General features: G+C 39.7%; 1 protein-coding gene across 1 annotated transcript in view; it reads left to right on the forward strand.

Annotated features, from left to right (window-relative positions):
* GIPC2 (GIPC PDZ domain containing family member 2) overlaps positions 1–20,490 on the forward strand; it is an 89,556-nt gene extending 69,066 nt beyond the window's left edge. The window contains 2 exon segments of the mRNA XM_006146082.3: positions 8,393–8,474; positions 19,796–20,490. Coding sequence (XP_006146144.1) covers positions 8,393–8,474; positions 19,796–19,947 — 234 coding nt within the window. The 3' untranslated portion in view covers positions 19,948–20,490.
* Positions 20,491–21,329: the final 839 nt, after the last annotated feature.

The following is a 21,329-nucleotide window of genomic DNA, read 5'->3' on the forward strand; positions in this document are numbered from 1 at the left end:
GTGGTAAAGGAAGCTGGATCCCACATGGCTGATTATAGTTCACATCTTGGCCCCAGTGCTTGAAAAACACACTGGTTGTATGTGCATGCTTGCCCCAAATCCCAACAGGATAGAGAAATGGAGAGAAGGGATAGTGATGTGACTATGCACACTGGGATGTGTTTTCTCTCTTTCTGTCTCTCTCCCTGGTAAGTACACGTGCCCTCTGACAATAAAAAAGAAAAAAAAAAAGAAAAGAGAACTTCACTTTTTGAATGAAAAACCCCAATAGAAGAGACTGGTGGAGGCAAGAAGGTGGAAGAAGAGAATATCAAAGTAGGGTGGCAGTGGGAAGGATTCTGAGAGCAGCAGTAGGCCTGCTCAGACAACAATGTGATGAAGCCATCTTCTAAGTGGTGTGGATGCTGGGCAGCCATCTGCAGCTCAGGAGCTCCTGGAGGCAGGGAGTTGCCGGGTGTGTGAACACTGTCCCAGGATTCCCCGTAAGTCTGAAGAACAAAGGAGAGACAGGCGAACAGTTAGGAGAAGTGTCACAGGGAGAGATCCCAGGCTTGTCAGTGACAGTGTCTAGGGTAAGCCAGGGGGTTGTGATGATTTATTAGAGCTGACACTGAAGGAACCAACCATAAGGCCAAGTTCATCCATGGGAAATGTTCAAGTCACCAGGATGTTGTCAGTTTTAGGGAATCCAGAGGAAGATTCTAGTTGGGTGCTTTGGTTCTGGGGGAATGAAAAGATTGCTCAGGAAGGCAAACAGCAACTGAAGAGACTTGTAGAACCAAAAGCGTCTCAAAAATGAGGTCTGATGAAGTATGTGATGCCAAGGACAGTAACTTCTGGTCATTTTGGGCCTCGACTTTCCCACTGTCCAGCACACTGCCTGGCATGGTGTTGAAGGCCAGGTACTATTTGTTGAAGGAGTGAACAAACTTCAGTGGAAGAAAGGAATCTGTAAAAGAATGGGAGGACAGTGGGATAGCGTTGGCAGTGGGCAGCTAGGAGAATGCTGCTTCTGCTTTCTGCTCAATACTGAGAGGAAAAACAGGCAGACCTTAAACGAGCATGCCCAGGGAGCAGGACTGGCAGGGGAAGGAAAAGACCATGCCTCTCAGGAGAATGCTCATCTAATACTTAACATGATTAATAAATATTTGTCAAGCACCTTTTATGTTTAAAGTGCTTGGATGGAAAAAAGGGACTTAAGACCTATCTAGGAAAGTAGGAAAGAGTCATTAAAAGATAACATGTAAAATCCTATTCCTGTTTGCATAACCTGTTTAATTAAGTAGGGCAATTAAAAATAGCTTATAATGAAAGGAAAAAAAGCTAGTTTGGTGCTAATATTAAATTTGATATAAACGACTTTCAATCTAATTTCAGACCCTTAAGAGTTGAAAGGATTTACGGGATTTGAAACAAATCATCTCCTTATAACCTAGCGCAAATTCTGAAAACTGAATAAGACACCCTATTTGCATACCTCATACTTTATTCACTTTATATTTCACAGTCTAGGTGCAGGTGATTCAACGATGAATACAGACCTCGTTTCTTCTCTAATGGGAGAGAGACATGAAAAGAAACTATCAGAGACCAGTAGGATAGAAGTAATGACATATATACAGAACACACAGTGTCCCAGAGAAGGGATCGATCAGTAGTTCTCAGGGGGTGGTGAAAGAAAGGAGGTCAGAGGTTTCCTCCACAAGAAATTATTGCTTTAGTTCAAGATGGGGAGAAGAGTGTTCTAGGCATGAAACGATGATGGGCTTAGGGACCTCGTAAGCCATCCATGACATTGGAGTGTAGGGTGCTGCAAGTGCAGAGTGGGGATGATGAGGCTGCTGGTGTAGGCTGGGGTCAGGATGTGAGGGGGCCTTGTGGATTACAGGGGAGCCACTTAAGAACTGTGAGAGAAAGAACACAATCAGTTTTGTATTTTCTTTCCCCCCTTTTTTTTTTTTTTAAAAAAAAAACCAATTATTTCATTTAATTTTATTCATTCATTCATTCATTTAAATTTGGCCAGAGAAGGACAGAGAGAGAGAAAGAGAGAGAGAGAGAGAGAGAGGAAAAGTGAGAAAGCAAGCCTCCAGGTCCAGGACTCTAACTGCAGTTGGCTATGTTATAGTCCATTACACCACCTCCTGGCCCCAGTTTTGTATTTTCAAAAAAATCCCTTGGTTCTAGGGGGTGGGACATTGAGCAAGGTTATTTGAGATGGTGAAGACAAATGAGGAAACTCTTGCAGATTAGAAAAAATGAGTACTTAATGCAAACAGAATGGGGATGGGAATGGAGAAGAGGTCATAGATCAAGAACTCTTTTTTTTAGGCATGTGCACTTACCAGAGACAGTCAGACAGAGGGGAAGTGAGAAATCACCCCCGAGGGTGGATGGCCATGCAGCAGTCCCTTCTCCTTCATTCTCTTCTTGGGATTTTGGGCATGTACACACATGTGCCTGGCATGATTTTGAAGCTGCTGAGTCTGAGACTCAAACTGTGGTCGATCATGTGGGAATCCAACACCTAATCATCATGCCATCTGCTGGCCCCAGATCAAGAACTCTTTAGGAGGAATAATGGTTAAAAAATGATGGCCATTGGTGTATGAGGAATACTTATACTTTTTACTATAACTTAAGATATGATTCGGTAAATACAAAGGTTAATTACTAAGTTACTTGTTATAGCTTTTTGCTTTTACACAGAAGATTCAAAATACACAGTAAGGAAAGCAAGAGCAGTATATTGTGTCTTCCATGGCCTAGTGGTTAAGGAAGCTGGATCACACATGGCTGACTTTGAATCCCAGCCATGGCTTAAAAAACGTGCTGGGCATTTATACATGCGTTCCCCTAAATTCCAACAGGATGCAAAAATGGAGGAGAGAGGATTGTGGTGTGCTCGTGCTCCTATGGGGAGTACTTTCTCCTCCCTCTCTCTTCCTCTTTATACTGAGTGCATGTGCCCTCTGATGGTTAAGGAGAAAATAGGATATATTGTGTCTGTTATTGTTTATAAGGTTTAGTTCTGGTAATTAAAAGTGTGAGATAGTTATACTAATATCTTCAATGAAAATGTATTTTATTTGCTGTAAAATGCAAGCTTTTAATAACAGTTGAGGATACAAAGCAGCATGCATTTATTACAGTATTAAAAGGAAGGTGAGGCCCAGCTGGGGTGGTGCACAGGTAGTACCACCATTTGGGAGATTGGAAGCTGCATGGGAGGCTTTCAGTTCTGTCCATCCGGAACACACTGCACCTCCAATCCTAGCTAGTTGGGAGGCTAGGGCAGAAGGGTCATAACCTGGTGTGAGACCTTATCAAATTACTTCTTTCTGTTTCTGTCTCTTTTGCTTACTCTCTCTCTTCCCCTCAAAAAGGAAAAATGAAAAAAAAAAAGTATTATGAAATTCTTAGAATATAGGATTCTAGAATAATGAATTCTACATTTGCGTGTTGAGTAACATCTTTGGGCAATTCTTTTTTCAGCTGTGAAGCTGTTTAAAATTTAAGTAATGAAATGAACTGAACATAGAACCAAATTTTACAGAATATTAACCCTGATTTTAAAAAGAATATAAAACATATTCCATCATTTTAAAATAGTTTTTATTTTAGTTTTTTGCTAAAAACTAGGGCATGTTCACTCACCAGAGTCAGAGAACATGTGTGAGAGAGAGAGAGGAGGGAAAGTGAGAAATCATCCCCTAGGGATATGGCCAAATTACAATCCCTTCTTCATTCTCTTCTCAGGATTTTGGGCACACATGCACATGTACCTGGTGTGATTTTCAAGCTGCCAGACTTAGGACTTGAACCACTCAGTCACGCATGTGGGATCCAGCCACTTTAACCTATGCTACCTGCTGGCCTCCCATTATTATTATTATTATTATTTTTACCAAAACTTTTAATAATAGTTTTAGGAAGAACAGAACTATTTTGGTATCATTAATACATAACACAAAAACTGTTCAAGAATTATTATCCCATTTTTATAAAACGTCCTTTTTGGTGTATTTTTTATAAGTTATATAGTACAATAATATGGTAACGTGTATGTAATTTACAAAAAATATAAAATAAAATAAAATGAAAATAAATGATAAGGGCATATGTTCAGAAATGTTTTTACTATTGTGGTGAACCATCAAAAGTTTGGAGACCCTGGCCTGTACACAAAGACTAAAATCCTTTTTATGGCACACAGGCTGACCCCTTGCAATCTAGTCATGATTATCACTGTGTCCCCAGTTACTTGGGGCTTCTTGCTGACTATATTGCATGCTGTATCTTCTGTCACGCTCTGAGACCTTGTATAGACTTTGCCTTTCTCTTGCCTTCTTCTCAGAGCACCCTTTCCTGGTGTATCTGTTGATCTCCAAAAAATCCAGTTCTTGAGTCACTGTTTTCCTGAACTCTTTCAGCAAAGATGCTGACTCTTTTAAAATTTCCTTCCTTTTTTTCTTCCCTTCTTCCTTCCTTCCTTTTTTGGAGAGGTTTTTGCTATAGGGTGTATGTGCTTGCCAGAAAGACAGAGATAGAGAGATAGAAAGTGAGACACCCCCCCCCTCCACCCAACCCCTGGGAGGATGGACACATTGCAATCCCTTCTCCATTCTCCTCTCAGGATCTTGGGTACACATGCACATGTGCCCGGCGTGAGTTTAAGCCACCAGGTCTGGGACTCGAACTGTGGTTGATCGACTACATGGAGTCCAGCGACATAGCCATTACACTAACTGCTGGTCCCTATTTTCTTTCTTTATGACAGAGTGTGTGTCTGCACGAGAGAGAGAGCATGTGAGAGAGCAAAACACCCTACACAGGGCCCAGTCATATTATAATCCCTTTTCTCCACTCCTTCTGCACTTGTGTGCATGCCTGGTGTGTTTCAGGTGCACTGGGCTGGGAATTGAACTGTGATTGCCATGTAGGGTCTGGCTTCTTTTGAGCCAGAATGCTATTGCTGCACCATGGACCTGGCCATTTTCTGACTCTCCCCCCACCCTTTAATTACCAAAGGGCCTGTGTGCTCTCTAGAAAGAGAGAAAGAGAGAGAGAGAGAGAGAGAAAGCAAAACTTTCTATTCTCCCCAGTGAGACCTGGTCACACCACAGCGCCTTTCTCATTTCTACATCCTGTTAGGGTTTGGGGCACACTTGCACACATGCCCAGTTTTTCTTTTCTTTTCTTTTCTTTTCTTTTCTTTTCTTTTCTTTTCTTTTCTTTTCTTTTCTTTTCTTTTCTTTTCTTTTCTTTTCTTTTCTTTTCTTTTCTTTTCTTTTCTTTTCTTTTCTTTTCTTTTCTTTTCTTTTCTTTTCTTTTCTTTTCTTTTCTTTTCTTTCTTTTCTTTTCTTTTCTTTCTTTTTTTAAGAGATTTTGGCTACAGGGTGCATGCACTTGCCAGAGGGACAGAGACAGAGAGACAGAAAGCAAGAAATCACCCCCTCCCCCACCCCCAGGAGGGATGACTGTGCTGCACTCCTCCTCTATTTTCCTCTCAGAATTTTGGACATGCACACACATGTGCCTGGCATGAGTTTTAAGCCACTGTGTCTGACTCAAAGTGCAATCAACCATGGGGGAGTCCAGTGACATAACCGTTATCTGCTGGTCCCATATGGCTTGTTTTTTAAGCTATCAGGAATCAAACCACAATCAGCCATGTAGGATCTGGCTCCTTCAACTACTAGAATAGGGGGCCAGTCCACTTCTCTGACTTATTTTTTTTTAAGAGAGAGATTTTTGTTATAGAGTGTGTGTGCTCACCAGAGAGACAGAAGCAGAGAGACAGAAAGTGAGAAATCACCCCTCCAGGGGAGATGGCCACGCCGCAATCCCTTCTCCTCCATTCTCTTCTCGGGATTTTGGACACGCACACACATGCGCACAATGTGAATTTTAAACCACTGGGTCTGGTACTCAAAATGTGGTCCACTACATGGGAGTCCAGTGATATAACCATTACGCCATCTGCTGGTCCCCTGCTTCACTGACTTTTAAGAAATAAAGTATTACTTCATCACTCATGTTGTTTCTGTATCCCTTATATCCTTTAACAGGTTGCATATTTATTTTCACATCTTTCTCCTGTTCTAGAATGTTAGCTGCTTAGGGATTGTGTTCTTGGGTTTTCTTTTTCTTTTTCTTTTTGTTTTTTCCATATGCCAGAGAGAGAGAGACAGGCATTTCCAACATTGTCCTTATACCATGATCCATCCCTAGCCTTGGCCAGCCTGGATCATGGGTATGCATATACATGTCCAGTGTGTACGGGGAGGGTGTAGGATTTGAACGGAGGACCTTCCTGTGTGGGACTCAATTGTATTACCACTGTGTTACTGTGTGACTCCTGGCTTTATTATTATTTTTTAAAAATTTATAACTCTTTCTTTTTTTCTTTCTTTTACATTTATTCACTGAGCATCATCACAGCATACAAAATGTGATTTCTGATCCAGAATACATTGTCTAGTGGATTAATTATACATGTTATCATCATCAAATAATTTTCCATTTCTTGTTTCATATATATATGTATGTATGTGTGTGTGTATACACACACCTATATTTCTCCCCATTTCTCACCCTCTGCCATTTCCCACCCTTCTCTGACACTATCTCTACAGTTGCTTTTCATTTTTTTCCCTCCCCACACACATTTTATTGATTCACAAAATATCTTAATAAGTCTAACTACTTTCAATAGCAAGTTCAGTTGGTATATACATGTCTGTGAAGACATGTCTGACTTTAGTCATGAAACTCTGAGTAGAATGAATATACTATAAAGTAGCACCTAGCTGATGTTATATAGCTTACTGCAGTCATTAAATAGGTAATTTTTAATATATTTTTTAATTTCAAGAAAATCAGTTTTAGCATTAATAAATCAGAATAGAAAAATGCTAAAAGAGCTTTGCTTAAAGCTTAAAGCCAGGAAACAGGTTAGGATTCTGTTCAAATAGTAGGTACATGAACCTATCGGAAGCTCAAGACAAGACAAAAATCCTTAAATCTGGAAAACAAAGCATAGGAGAAAATCAGTAATGTTTTAGTCAAAAATCGTAAGATCCTATTTCACCAGTTCAGTCTCGTGTACTTAATCTATCTTCTGTTGTGGTCTAATCTTTCCATTTAAATTCTGGAAGATGACATTCAACTCCAGATTTGTCCCTACAATTAAGTTGGCCATTTTCTTAGTTTTTGAACTCTTATTTCTGTGTATCTGTATTTAATTTTTCTGGTATAGCAGTTCCTTCAGAACTTCTTGGAGAGCTGGTCTGGTGTTGGTAAATTCTTTCAGATTTTGTTTATCTGAGAATGTTGTCTCTTCTTCCCATATGAAGGATAATCTTGCCAGGTACAGTATCCTTGGTTGAAATTATTTTTCCCTTAACACTTCACAAATATTTTCCCATTCTTTCCTTGCTTGCATTTTTCTGATGAGAGGTTTGCTCTAATGGCATCTAGTATTTCTCATGTATTATTATTATTTTTGGGGGCTATTTTCTCAGTTTTCATGGTGGATTTTTTCTAGGTTAGTGATTCTGTCTTCTACATCTGAGATTTGATCTTCTGTATGATCTAATCTGCTTTTAATACTTTCAAGGGAGGTTTTGATTTCCTGTATTACAGTCTTCATCTCTAATAGTTTCATTGATTTTTTATGGTGTGTATTTCCTCTTTCAGATTGTGCAAGAACTTCCTTACCTCCTGGAACTTGTTGGCTCTTCTCCTGCATATTCTGGAGTTCATTGTCTCTCTTTTCTTCCATCTCTGTTAGCTTCATCACTATGAATAGTCTAAATTCTTTATCTGACATTTCCATGAATTCCATTTTATTGTCTGTGGATGAAGACAATTCTTTTCCGTTGGAGGAGAGGAATTTTCTTGCTTTCTCATATTTCTTGTGCCCTTGCTGTGATTTCTGGTCATCTGATGGGTTGTGTGTTTCTTCCTAATTCTTGAGGTTCAATCTAAGTGGTCAGAGGCATGTGGGAGGAGGTGATCTGCAATCTCTTTTCTGTTCTGTTTGTGCATAGAGATTGCCCTACCATTCTAGAAATGAACCTGGAGAGTTAAGTCTCAGCCGAAAATCTTCATTTTTAGTCCCTCAAAGCAATATTTCACACCTTAAGTTCAGTAGCCATCTCCTAATTTATAACTCTTAATGCTGATACTAAAACTATGTATTTATGGTATTGATCTGTATGTACCATGGACATTCTAGATGGACTGTTAAAATTAGCTGAAGTGTATAACCAAGTATTTCATGTGGACCATGGGTCTATATCAGATTTTCTCCTATGAATGCCATTGGCAATCAAGAGATTTCATTATATGAAGTGTAATATTTTATTTCTGTCTTTTTTGATAGCTCTCTGAAACCAAGGCAAAGGCAATTGAGAAGATTGATGATCTCCTTGAATTGTACATGGGAATTCGAGATATTGATTTAGGTAAGAGTATGCTATTTTGAAAGAAAAAAAGTCTTATATGTCTTAATTGTATTGAACTTAATGCTTATTTGTATATCGCTTGTACTGATAACCAGTTGTACTTCTTTTTTTTTGGAGAGGTTTTTGCTATAGGGTGTGTATGCTCGCCAGACAGACAGAGAGAGACAGAGAGACAGAAAGCAGGAAATCACCCCCCAAGGGGGATGGCCACGCTGCAATCCCTTCTCCTCCATTCTCCTCTTGGGATCTTGGGCATGCACGCACACGTGCCCGGCGTGAGTTTTAAGCCACCGGGTCTGGGACTCAAACCGCGGTCGACTACATGGGAGTCCAGCGACATAACCATTACGCTAACTGCTGGTCCCCCAGTTGTACTTCTAAGGATAAAAAGTATCTGCAGTAATAAAAAGAATAATGGGGACCAGCAGTTGGCGTAATGGCCATGTCATTGGACTCCCATGTAGTCAACCACAGTTTGAGTCCCGGACCTGGTGGCTTAAACTCACATGAGATACATGTGCATGCATGCCCAAGATCCTGAGAAGAGAATGGAGAAGAAGGGATTGTGGTGTGGCGATGTCCGCCGGAGTGGTGGTGGTGGTGGTGATTTTTCACTTTCTGTCTCTCTGTCTTTCTGGTGACTGCACACACCCTATAGCAAAAACCTCTCCAAAAAAAAAAAAAAAAGAATAATGGACACAGATAATGAAGAATACTGAAAAGAAGACATGAAGACATGGCCCTTATCACTCACTAGCTATGAGAGCTTAGTGCCAAATAACTTTTAAAAATTTCAGTTAGCTCTTAATTCATGAACTATGAAAAATAAAATCTCCTCCAGTCTTGCTTTATGGATTAAAATATATTTGAAAAGGATTTTGTAAATCATACATATGAAAGTTATTTGATATATCAATTTTCACTGATTAAATTGTGTATTATAATGTTAACATTATAATAAATGTGCATCTTTTTTCTTTTTTTTTTTGAGAGAGGTTTTTGCTATAGGGCATGTGCACTTACCAGAGAGATAGAGAGACAGAAAGTAGGAAATCACCACCCACAGGAGGATAATCACACTGCAATTCTTTCTCCCCTATTCTCCTCTTGGGACTTTGGGCACACATGCGATGTGCCCAGTGTGAGTTTCAAGCTGCTGGGTCTAGGACTCACACTATCAAAGTCCAGCTTTAACCACTAGGGCACCTGCTGGTCCCGAGTTGTGCATCATTAATAGGGTTACTGAAGTCTTACGGACAATGGATCAGAAATAAGAAAAAAAAAAAAAAGGCACACTTGGCTGTAATTGATAAAGACAGTTGAGCAGTTGAATTTCTGTGTATTTTTTAGTACGCCGTTATTAGGGTATCTGATTTATCAACTAAGACTCAGTTGTAAATGACATAAAACAAAAACAATAAAACTAACTGACTTAAGGTAAAAATGGGGAGAAATTTATTGGTCCTTATAACTGAAAGGAGAGTGATAGCTCTTGGCTGCCAGAATAGCTAGATCCAGGATTCTCATGCTGTCATCAAAATGTGGGTTCTTGGGCTAGCCCCCCGGTGGTGTCATGGTGAAGGCAGCTGGATCCCCCATGGCTGACTGTGTGGTTCAAGTCCCTGACGTACAGTTTTTAAAAACATGCCAGTTCCTTGCGTGTGTGTATATGTGTGTTTCTCTGTCTCTCTCCAAAATCCTGAGAGAAGAAATGGAGATGTGACTGTCATGTGGTCATTTCCCATGGGAGGTACTTTCTCACTTTTGCTCCCTCTGTCTGTGTCTCTTTCTGATGTGTACAAGTACCCTTCAGCAAATTACCAAAAAAAAAAAAAAAAAAAAAAAAGTAGTTTCACTTCTCTTAGTTCTGGCTTTATTTTGGCCCCCAAAGTATCTCACTGGGCAACTTCATACCCTTCTTCATGGAGCCAAAATGACTGCCAGGGTTCCACCTTCTACATCTTCTTGGCATCAAGCATAATGGGGAGAGGGAGAGCTTCTTTCCTTTATTTTTACATCCTGTTTTATTTTATTTTTTGCCAGAGCATGTGTGTACTCACTGAAGAGGGAGACAGAAGGAAAGTGAAAAAGCACCCCCCCCCATATGGGGATGGTCATGCTGTGATCCTTTTTTCTCCATTTTTCTTTCCCTCTCCTTTCAGGATTTTTGGCACACATGTACTTGTGTCTTCTGGCTATGTGGGCTACAACCATGTTAACCATCACACCATGGACTGGCCCAGAGGGAAAGCCTCTTTCAAGTCAAACAAAAGACCCAAGCTTGTCTTTGATTGGATCACTTGAGCCAGTCACTGAGGTCAGGGGCATGGTTCAATCTGGGTCATATGGTCTGCCTTTGAGCTAAGAGTGCTCCTGAAATACGAGGGTCAAGATTTTGAAAAACCCAGCCTTTCCCACACAGAAGCAAGATAAATGTACCGTTAAGAAGAGCAATTAGGACCAACCAGGTGACGTGGTGGTTAAGGCAGCTGGATCCCATGTGGCTGACTGCATGGTTTGAGGGCTGGACCCAGTGGCTTGAGAAACATGCCAGGCACATGTGTGAGCCTGCCCAAAATCTCAAGAGAAGAATGGAGGAGAAGAGATTGTGTGTGGCCATTTCCCCTGAGGGTACTTTCTTTCTCTCTCTCTGTCGCTGTCTCTCTCTGGCAAGCACACACACCCTATGATAAAACTGAAAAGAAAGGCAGTTGCATGCTGGGCAGGGAAGAGAGTGAAGTATTCACTACAGTGGTGGGATTTGTGCCTGTATGCTTCCATGGGTGTGCACCGGATCAGTTCCTTAACACGGTTTTTAGTCAAGGACCAGACTATTTCCTACCACCATGTAGGGTATGTAGCTCATTCATCTTTCTCTTTTCACCTATCTCTCATTCTCCTTATGGAATTGTTAAAAGACAAAACTAAAACATATTAGGGTAAAGATCTTAACTGGCTTTTATTTGTGATTCTGGAGTCAGAAAATACCTCATTCTATAAGATAGAGTGAATGTTCTGATGAGCTGAACAGAAGAGGTTAGCTTTATAGACAGAAGAAAAACATAAAATTTGCATGTAAGGTTGGCTTTGTGGCGCAACAGTAAGATGCTGCCCAAGAGAAGTCAGAGGTCAAGTGATAACTGCAGTTTGAATCCCTGGCTGCGTCAGCTAAAACGCTGGTCATGTGCAAGATCTGATGGGCTAGAGGACTAGAGGAAGGGGATCGTGGTGTGACCAGAGCCTATGGAAGGTGTAAATCTCTCTCCCTCCCTCCCTTCTCTCTCTCTTTTTTTTAACTTTTTTTTTTTTTTTGAGAGGTTTTTGCTGTAGGGCATGTGTGCTCGCCAGAAAGACAGAGACAGAGAGACAGAAAGTGAGAAATCACCTCCCAGGGGGAATGGCCAGACCGCAATCCCTTCTCCTCCATTCCCTCTTGTGATCTTGGGCACGCATGCACACGCACCCAGCGTGAGTTTAAGCCACTGGGTCCAGGACTCGAACCGCGGTCAACTACATAGGTGTCCAGTGACAAAGCCATTACACTAACTGCTGGTCCCCTCTCTTTCTTACACTCTTGTGTGTGTGCACACACTCAGTTATGAATGAAGGCAAAACACCTGCACATATTACATCCTTACTGCATGCAGACAAGAAGTCAGAGCCGAGCTGATCCTGTAGAAAGTCAGTGTCCTCCAACTTCTGCCCCCAGTTCTTTTGCATTTAGGGAAATATCAAGATTTGCATAAATGACTCAGACTTATGACTGTTGTGCAAATGCACATGCAAATGAAGATAAAGGGGATTTAGAAATGGCAGCTCTTAAACTCAGATTAACTAGGTAGCATTTGTTGAAAGAATAATATAAGGCATTTCTATTCAGTTGGAAGTTTTCAAATAGTACAACTGTAGAAATATAAGATTCAGGAATAATGTCTGCATGATGATCTCAAATTTAGGAAAACCACTATTTTCAAAGGTGGGAACTGAAAAGACTCCTCAGATCCAGTAGGTGGTGTAGTAGTTACATCGCTGGACTCCCACAAGCTGACCATGGTTTGAGTCCCGGACTGCTAGCTTAAAACTCACACCAGGCATGTGTGTGATGCCCAAGATCCCACGAGGGGCATGGAGGAGAAGGAATTACAGTGTGGCCATCTCTCCAGGAGAGTGATTTCTCACTTTCCCTCTCTCTCTCTCCAGTGAATACATGCACCCTATGGGAAAAACCTCTTAAAAAAATTGGAAAACAAGAGTCCTCAACTTTAGAACTTAATTTTGGGTATAGTCCTTATAATTATGTACACATAAATTGGGAATAGTTAAATAAATGTATTTTACCCTTTGGTTATTAAAATATACAAGTGTGGGTCTGGCTCTGTGGTGCAGTGATAACGAGCTGCTCAAGAGAAGCTGCATCTCACATGGTGATTGTGGTTTGAGTCCTCTGGCCCCATCAGCCTGAAAGACTCTGGCTGTGAGTGCCCAGGATCCAGTGGGCTAGAGGATTAGAGAAAGGGTACCGTGGCTTGATCAGACTCTGTGTAGTGTGTGTGTGTCTCTTTCTCTCATTCTCGTTCTCACTCACATCCCCATGCATGAATGAGCCCTATAATAATTAAAGAAAAAAATTTATACAAATATATATGAGTTTAAGAAGAAAGAGAAAATAATTATAAGTGAATGGAGAAACAGTTATTTAAGAATCAGTTTTCTTTTACTCTAAGAAATTCAGGCCACTAAATCTTCCTCACATATTCCTTGTAAGTTAACTCATAATCCCTTTGTAAGGTTAACTAATCATCTGTAGCAAATTCCTTCCAATTGACATGAAAAGTCATTATCATTACCCATGATTAGCAATGTATTAGTCACCTAGGGAGGTGAAGTGTAAGGAAAGTAATTATTCGAAAAATGTCAACCTTTGTTAAATTAGGATTTTCATTCAAATCTGATCAGCATGAAATATAAATGACAGATGTGATTTAACAGATAAATGAATATAGTTACTTTTATATGTTCCTAGTATTTTTTTTTCAAAAATTTATTTAATTTTATTTATTCATTTATTTATTTTAATTTTTATCAGAGAGAGACAGAGAGAGAGAGAGGGAGAGAAAGTGAGATAGCAATCCACCAGGTCCGGGAATTGAACCATGGCTGGCCATGTGGGAATGTCCAGCACCTTAACCACCTTGCCATCTGTTGGTCCCCCTAGTATTTCTTAACTTTCAGAAATATTGATTCTGTTTTTTTTTTTTTTTAAACATTTTTGGCATAGGCATCTGCACTTGTACTTGCTAGAGACAGTGAGAGTGAAAGTGCGAAATCACTCCCTGAGGGGATGGCCACACTGCAGTCCCTTCTCCTGGGATTTTGGGCATACATGCATGTGTCCTGCATGATTTTCAAGCTGCCAGTTCTGGGACGTGAACAGAGATCAGTCATGTGGGAGTCCAGAGCCTTAACCCCTATGCCACCTGTTGGCCTCAGACTGTTAATTCTTAATGCAAATTACACTGAGATCACATTATTCTGGAGTCATTAATTAACATTTATATTTAACATTTTAAAGTAATATGACAATGAAATGACTTAAATGAAAACACTATCCTCAAAAATGGATTGGGATTTAATAGTTATTATTATTTTTTGAGAGATTTTTGCTATAGGGTACATGCCCTTGCTGGAGAGACAGGGAGAGACAGAGACATCCCCCCCAGAGGGATGGCCACAGTGCAATCCCTTCTCTATTCTCCTCTCAGGATTTTGGGCACACACACACATGTGCTTGGTATGAGTTTTAAACCACTGGGTTTAGGACTTGAACTGCAGTCAATCATGTGGGAGTCTAGTGCCTTAAGCACTATGCCACCTGCTGGATCCAGTAGTTGTTGTTATTATTTTAGTTTTTGCTGTGTGCTTGCCAGAGAAATAGGCAGAAGAGGCAGAGAGAGAAAGAGGGAAAGCAGGAAATCTCTCCTTAGGACGTATGGCCACACTGCAATCCCTTCTTCATTCTCCTCTGGGGATTTTGGGCATGCAGGCACATGCACTTGGTGTGTTTCCCAAGCTGCGAGGTCCAGGACTTGAATCCTGGCCATGTGAGATCCAGTCCTTAACTACCATGCCACCGGCTGACCTGGAATATATTGCGCATCGGAAAAGTCATGATGAATTTTTGCATAGAAAAATGTAAAAAAAAAAAAAGTCATGACTTTTTTGATGACCAAGTAGTTGTTATTTGAAAATGGAGAGCAATTAAGTTTTGTAGGAGGTAACTCTGAGGGTAAAAGTGCTTTGTTTGGCTGTCAAGTTGAGTTGTAAACTAGGCTTTTCAAACCAACCATTGTCAATATGAGTTGCCTTGGAATGTATCCATGAAAACTAAAAAACGTTCTGGAAGGTATTGAGTTCTAAATGGCTTTATATGGAATTGACTTAATGGAAAATTGTATCACGTAAGTTTCCTCTTCATTGTTTAAGGTGTTTTATATAATATATAGAAACCACAATATTTTCTGTACTTTCTTTTGAGAGATTTTTGCTATAGGACACATGTGCTTGCCAGAGAGAGAGAAAGAGAGAGAGAGAGAGACAGAGAGACAGAAAGTGAGAAATAACTCCCCAGAGGAGATGACCATGTCACAATCCCTTCTCCATTTTCCTCTTGGGATTTTGGGCATGTACATGCCCAGCGTGAGTTTTAGGCCACCGGGCCCAGGTGGACTACATGGGAGTCCAGCAGTGTAACAATTACGTCATCTGCTGGTCCCAATATTTTATTTTTAAATTCTTTTTAAAATTTGCTATAGGGCATATGTGCTCACCAGAGAGTGAGAGGGTGAGCTCCTGGGGTAATGATCATGTTATAATCCCTTCTCCTCCATTCTTCTCCTAGGATTTTGGGTCTGCACACACACATGCTTGGTGTGTTTCTTGGGCCACCGGGTCCAGGACCTGCAGTGCACATTTGGCCGTGTGAGATCCAACCACCTTAACTACCGTGCTATTGGCTGGGTCAAACTATAATATATTCTGATGTTACCAATTTAGGAGTTTGGAGATCATCCTAACAACTTTACAATATTAGGATTGGTAATTTAGGTGATCCAGAAATGTCTGGAAAAGAAATTTGAATGACACATTTTTAAGTCATTTTTCCTATGAAATCTTTTATAGTTCTTTTAAAAGTATATAATGTGTTTTAACAGAGATCATTTCATTCCTTCCTTAAGATCACTTTCTTTTTTTAGTGAATTCAAAACAATGGACATTATAAAAAGTCATCCCTCTCAGATAAAGCCAATGAAGTTTTGGAAATAGATTCTCATTAAAAATCGTATTTTTGACTCAGCCAGTGGTAATGCAAGTTCCCTGCAAGGCTAGAAGCCATCTGGGTGACCACGGGTTCAGAGTTTCCAATCAGCCTGAAAATACAGTGGGTGCTCAGGAACTGGAGGGCTGGGGAAAGGGATCACAGTGGTTCTAAGACCCATGGGAGCACTGCAGGGCTCTCCCTGTGTGCTAGCAATAAAAAAATTATATGCTGAATGTACTTTTGATGTTTTCACTCACATGTGAGTTGTTTGAAATAGGCTGACGTTTATGAAATGTCTCAGGGGAACTGAGTGCTGAAGATTTAATAGCATGAGATACAGTTTCAGATTTCATAGTTAGGTAACAGTGATCTAAATCTTGCTATTCGCCATTTTATACACTTGAAACCTGAGATTCAGAGAAATCTGGTAACTTGCCAAAGTTAGTTAACAAGAGCTAAAATTTAATATTGTGATTTTGATACCAACATTTTAAACAATATGTGAATGTTACATATTTATAATCTTTGCTTAAACCTTTAGAACTGTAAGGGAAACTATACATTGATCTAAATTGCCAAAATAGGCTTCCTGTTAATAATGTAAAAGTAGTTCAGTGAGTCATGATATAAAGATATTCTGAACATGGCCACTAGAGGGAAGCACCTAGCTGCTATATGTGGTATAAATCCTACTCTTAGGGGAATGCTTTTTTGCCAGATTGTATTCAGATATTAAATATTATTGCAGCGCTATTATAGTCAATGTATGAACACAGTTGTATGCTAATGTGACATAATTTTCTAAAAGTACTTCATTTTGTTAACATTTATTTTGTTTTTCTCTTAAATCAGAGCTATAATCTTTTTTTTTTTTTACCAAAGAGAATAAAAGGATGCCACTTATTTCTCCTGTAAGGATGTTTAAAATCATCTGTGTTATATTTTATGGAGTAGAAAAATTTATTACATGTTAAGTACATTCTCTTCCTCATTTACTTTTTTTTCTTCACTATAGGGCGCGTGCGCTCGCCCTAAAGACAGAGAGATAGAAAGCGAGAAATCACCCCTCAGGGTGGATGGCCACGCTGCAGTCCCTTCTCCTCCATTCTCCTCTCGGGATCCTGGGCACTCACGCACACGCACTCGGCATGAAGCTGCCGGGTCCGGGACCTGAACCGCGGTTGACCACATGGGAGTCCAGCGACATAGCCATTATGCTAACTGCTGGTCCCCGAATTCACTTTTGAATTGGAATATCAAATGACTGGTTTTTAAAAGATTTATGGAGATTTTAGAAAGAATTATTATGTACAATATTTCCAATACAGTTATGAAGTTGCCTAGTTGGTACTTTTTCTTCTCATTTCTCCAAGACCATGAGTTCATTGAAAGCAAGTATCATACATTAATTTTTGTTTTTTTTGTTTGTTTGTTTTTTTTTTTTTTTGGTTGTCAGAGGATGTATGCTCACTAGAGAGAGAGGAGGAGAAAGCATCAGCTAATGGGGTGTGATCATGCTGTAGTACTTCATTTCTCCATTCTATTGGAATTTTAGGCATGCACACCCGTGTGCCCAGCATGTTTTTCAAGCTGCTGGGAAAAGGATTTGAAATGTAGGTGGCCATATGGGATCTGGCTCCCTATGCACAGGGCTTACCCACTATGCTATGGGGCTACTAGCACCCTATTTTACTCAGTATTTAATCCCAGCTCCAACCATAGTCCTCTCTCAGAGTCAGCACTTGATAAGTGTCTATTGAGAAGTCCAGAAATAGTGAATGTAGACTCATAAGGAATATGAGTCTTAACTTTATTAGTTTGAACCTTTAGCCTTTGTCAAATAATTAAATTTAGAGCCTTAGTTTTCATAACCTTATAGGTTTTCCAAAGAATCAGATTAGACACTATAAAGTTCCTGTCATACCATAAGTGATAGCTTAGCTATTATCATTATTATCGGTGAGCGCTAATGATTATTGCTAGTAATAATGGCAGTGGTAGTAGAGGTAGAACCCATCGGACTGTACACCTGGAGGTCTGACCAACTCTGGGGCTCTGTCGAATGTGAGTCTTTTCCCTTCACTTTTCTGCCGTGCCAGGATAGTAGAAGACGGTATGAGTGAGATTATACATTTTGGACCTGAAAGTTATAGTATGGGTATCTTTTCAAAAACATTTTGTAGAGTTTGCTTTTGTTTGTGTGCTTGCTCTAAAGAAACAGGAAAACAGAGACAGGGAAAGTGAGAAAGCACCCCCCATGGGGGGTGGTCATGTGAAAATCCCTTCTCCATTTCTCATTTTGGGATTTGGGGCACACATACATATATATTTGGCCTTTTTCTCAATCCACCCTTACTACTTTACTGTAATCACTATTGCTTCTTTCTCCATTTCTCCATTCCATATAAAGACTTTTTATAACAAAGTGGTTAAGATTATAATTTGAAGGGTCTTCAAACAGTTTGTGGAAAATACATATTATGAAAAAATTACACATGGGTTTCTAACTTTTTTTTTGCTCCAAAGGAAACTTACTTTAATTTCATTTTTCCATGAACTTTGAAGTTTCCTTGTATAAAATTTATGTACTACTTTTTCAGTAAGCGTTAAAACAAAAGGGTTTCCCTGTTATAAATGATTTGATTTCAAGAGAGTTCATCAACTATTTCACCTAATATAGTTTCATAAGAAACTTAATTATCCTGTTTTAGCTTATTTATTTGTTTAATAAGTACTGTTAAGTATGTGTTTATACTAAATTTTTTGTTTTTAAGATTTCAGTTTTTAAGCTCTAGATTCCTCGAAATGGAAATGCTACATAGATCAAAGGATATGAACAATTTAAAGGATTTTGATACTTGTAGTCAAGGTTTTTTTTTTTTTTTTTTTTAAGAAGTTTTTGCTATAGGGCATGTGCACTTGCCAGAAAGACAGAGAGAGACAGAGAGACAGAAAGTGAGAACTCCCCCGCTGGGGGTATGGGCATGCTGTAATCCCTTCTCCTCCATTTTCCTCTGGGGATCTTAGGCACACATGCACGCACGCACAGTGCGGCGTGAATTTTAAGCCACCGGGTCCGGGACGCGAACCGCGGTTGACTACGTGAGAGTCCAGCAACATAGCCATTATGCTAACTGCTGGTGCCCTCAGGGGGTGATTTTTGACTTTCCCTCTCACTGTCTCTCTCTCTCTTTGGTGAGCACGGGTACCTTAAGGTAAAAACCTCTTAAAAATAATATGTAACAAGAACCTGACCTTCACTTTCTATCCCAACTGAGTGGAAAGGTTCTTTGATTCCATGGATGAACAGATGTCTTCCTCCTCTTCTCCCTAGCTTGGCTGCTCCTTCACAAGCTGTAACTGTTTGTTTTTTATGAGAGTTTTTTTGCTACAGGGCTCATGGACTTGTCAGAGAGACAGACAGAGACAGAAAGTGAGAAATAACTCCCCAGGGGAGATGGCCGTGCCGCAATCCCTTGTCTTCCATTCTCCTTTTGGGGTTTTGAACACACGTGCAACACAGGGTGTTTCAACCCATCAGATCTGGGACTCAAACTGTGGTGGGCCATGTGGGCATCTAGTGACATAACCTTTGCACTATCTGCTGGTCTCTGTCTTTTTTTCTTTCAGGAGGGAAGACTGGACTCCATCATAATTGTGAATGGGAGACTAGTTGGGGGAGCAGAGAGAGCTGATGACTAAGGGACGGTGGGAGAAGGGGTTGCTCTAAGTTTCCTTCCAGGGTAGGTCTGTAAGAATGTAAGAATGATGGCGGTTCCTAACCAATACACTCCAAGGTCAGGGAGAAAGCAGGTGTGGCAGCCTTAAACCTGGAGTCATGGACAAACTGTTGAAAAATGTCTTTCTTGATATGCGAGAGAGGCTATCTCATTGTTTTAATTTACACTAGAAATGTATGGTACATATGCTTAGTTTAGGAAGTAATTTCCCTTCTAATGCTATCTCATTTATCATTAATTAAAAAATAAATTATTTTTGACAGCTACCACAATGTTTGACACGGGAGAGGACAAAGGTAATCCAGATGAATTTGCTGTGGCACTGGATGAAACTCTTGGAGACTTCGCATTCCCAGATGAATTTGTCTTTAATGTTTGGGGAGCCATCAGTGATGTCAAACAAGGAAGATTGTGATGTGGATGATCTGTCTGAGGAAACCAACCATTGTTCTTTTTAAAAACAAACCCCACCAAATCTGCTTTTAGATGCCTTTCTCTGGTTTCTGGTTCAGTTTTATGCATAGAGATATATTCTTTGAAATATAATTTTAGTGATTTGATTTCTGAGTATTTGATACAGTTGCTTATGTAGTGTACTTAAATGACCTCAAATATCGATTTTAATGTTCATTCAACAGTTTTTTTTTTTTTAAAGTAAGTTCTTAGGAGCATTTCTAGATAGTTGATTTTGATGCCCCAGCACCTATGTTTTATTTTCTATATATAAGTACAGGGGTTGATTGTGATAACTTTGTTGTTGTTCTGCAAAATCTTAATGTAATGGAAGTTAGGATTGGAGTGTGTTTCACCTCATAGCATCTTCATTTGTTATATTAGTTTGAATAGGACATATTCAGGAAATGAAATGTGAATTATGTCTACCATAAATGGAAGCATTTTTTAAAGAGATTTTTGCTGTAGAGTGCACATGGAGAGACAGAGAAAGAGACAGAGAGAAAGTGAGAAATTACCCCTTGGGTGTATGGCCATACCGCAATCCCTTCTCCTCCATTCTCTTCTGGGAATTTTTGGCACACATGCATATGCGCCTGGCATGAGTTTTAAGCCATCGGGTCTGGGACTCAAACCATGGACTACTATGTGGAGGATCCAGCAATGTAACCATTGTGCCATCTGCTTGTCCCGAAGCATTGTATTTTTTGTTCCACAGAGTACTGGACAATTCCTCTGACTTGTTGATTTCTATGGCTTACCTTCTCTTTTGTAAAACAAAAATCAATTGATTTTAAAAAATATTTTGTAATTGGTTTTAAAATTTGTGGTTGGAATCTATTGTGCTATGCTGTACTTGTGTTTGCATGTGGGAAAGGGTGAAAAAGAGGCAGGTAGGGTAGAAACACTTGCATCTCCTTTGTTGTTGTTGAAGTTCTTATAACATTATTTCTTTTTTTCCCCCATAACTACTTTTAGGTTACCTTTTATAAGCACTCCAGGGAAGGTTTTATATTCTTTGTAAAAATTTTCTTTTGAAAGATATTTACTGAGAAAATAACTATGTTTGAGAACATTTTTGGGGGCTTAAACAGCAACCTTTTACAGCCCCCTAAACCTTGGAGGAGATACTATCAGAAATGGCTTTCCCCCCAGTGGAAATAAAGAAGAAGGAAGAATTGAGAAAATGTATTAGTCTATTATTTCAGAGTTCTAACACACTCCCTCTAAACCTTACATTATTGAGGAAATTGAGGGTAAATGACTGTCTTATCACTCTTATTTGACATTTTACAGATGTAAGAGAAATGGAAATGAATGGTTTCAACAGAGACCATTTAATAA

The sequence above is a fragment of the Tupaia chinensis genome, unplaced genomic scaffold, assembly GCF_000334495.1.
Source record: "Tupaia chinensis unplaced genomic scaffold, TupChi_1.0 Scaffold000164_1, whole genome shotgun sequence".
Taxonomy (NCBI): Eukaryota; Metazoa; Chordata; class Mammalia; order Scandentia; family Tupaiidae; genus Tupaia; species Tupaia belangeri.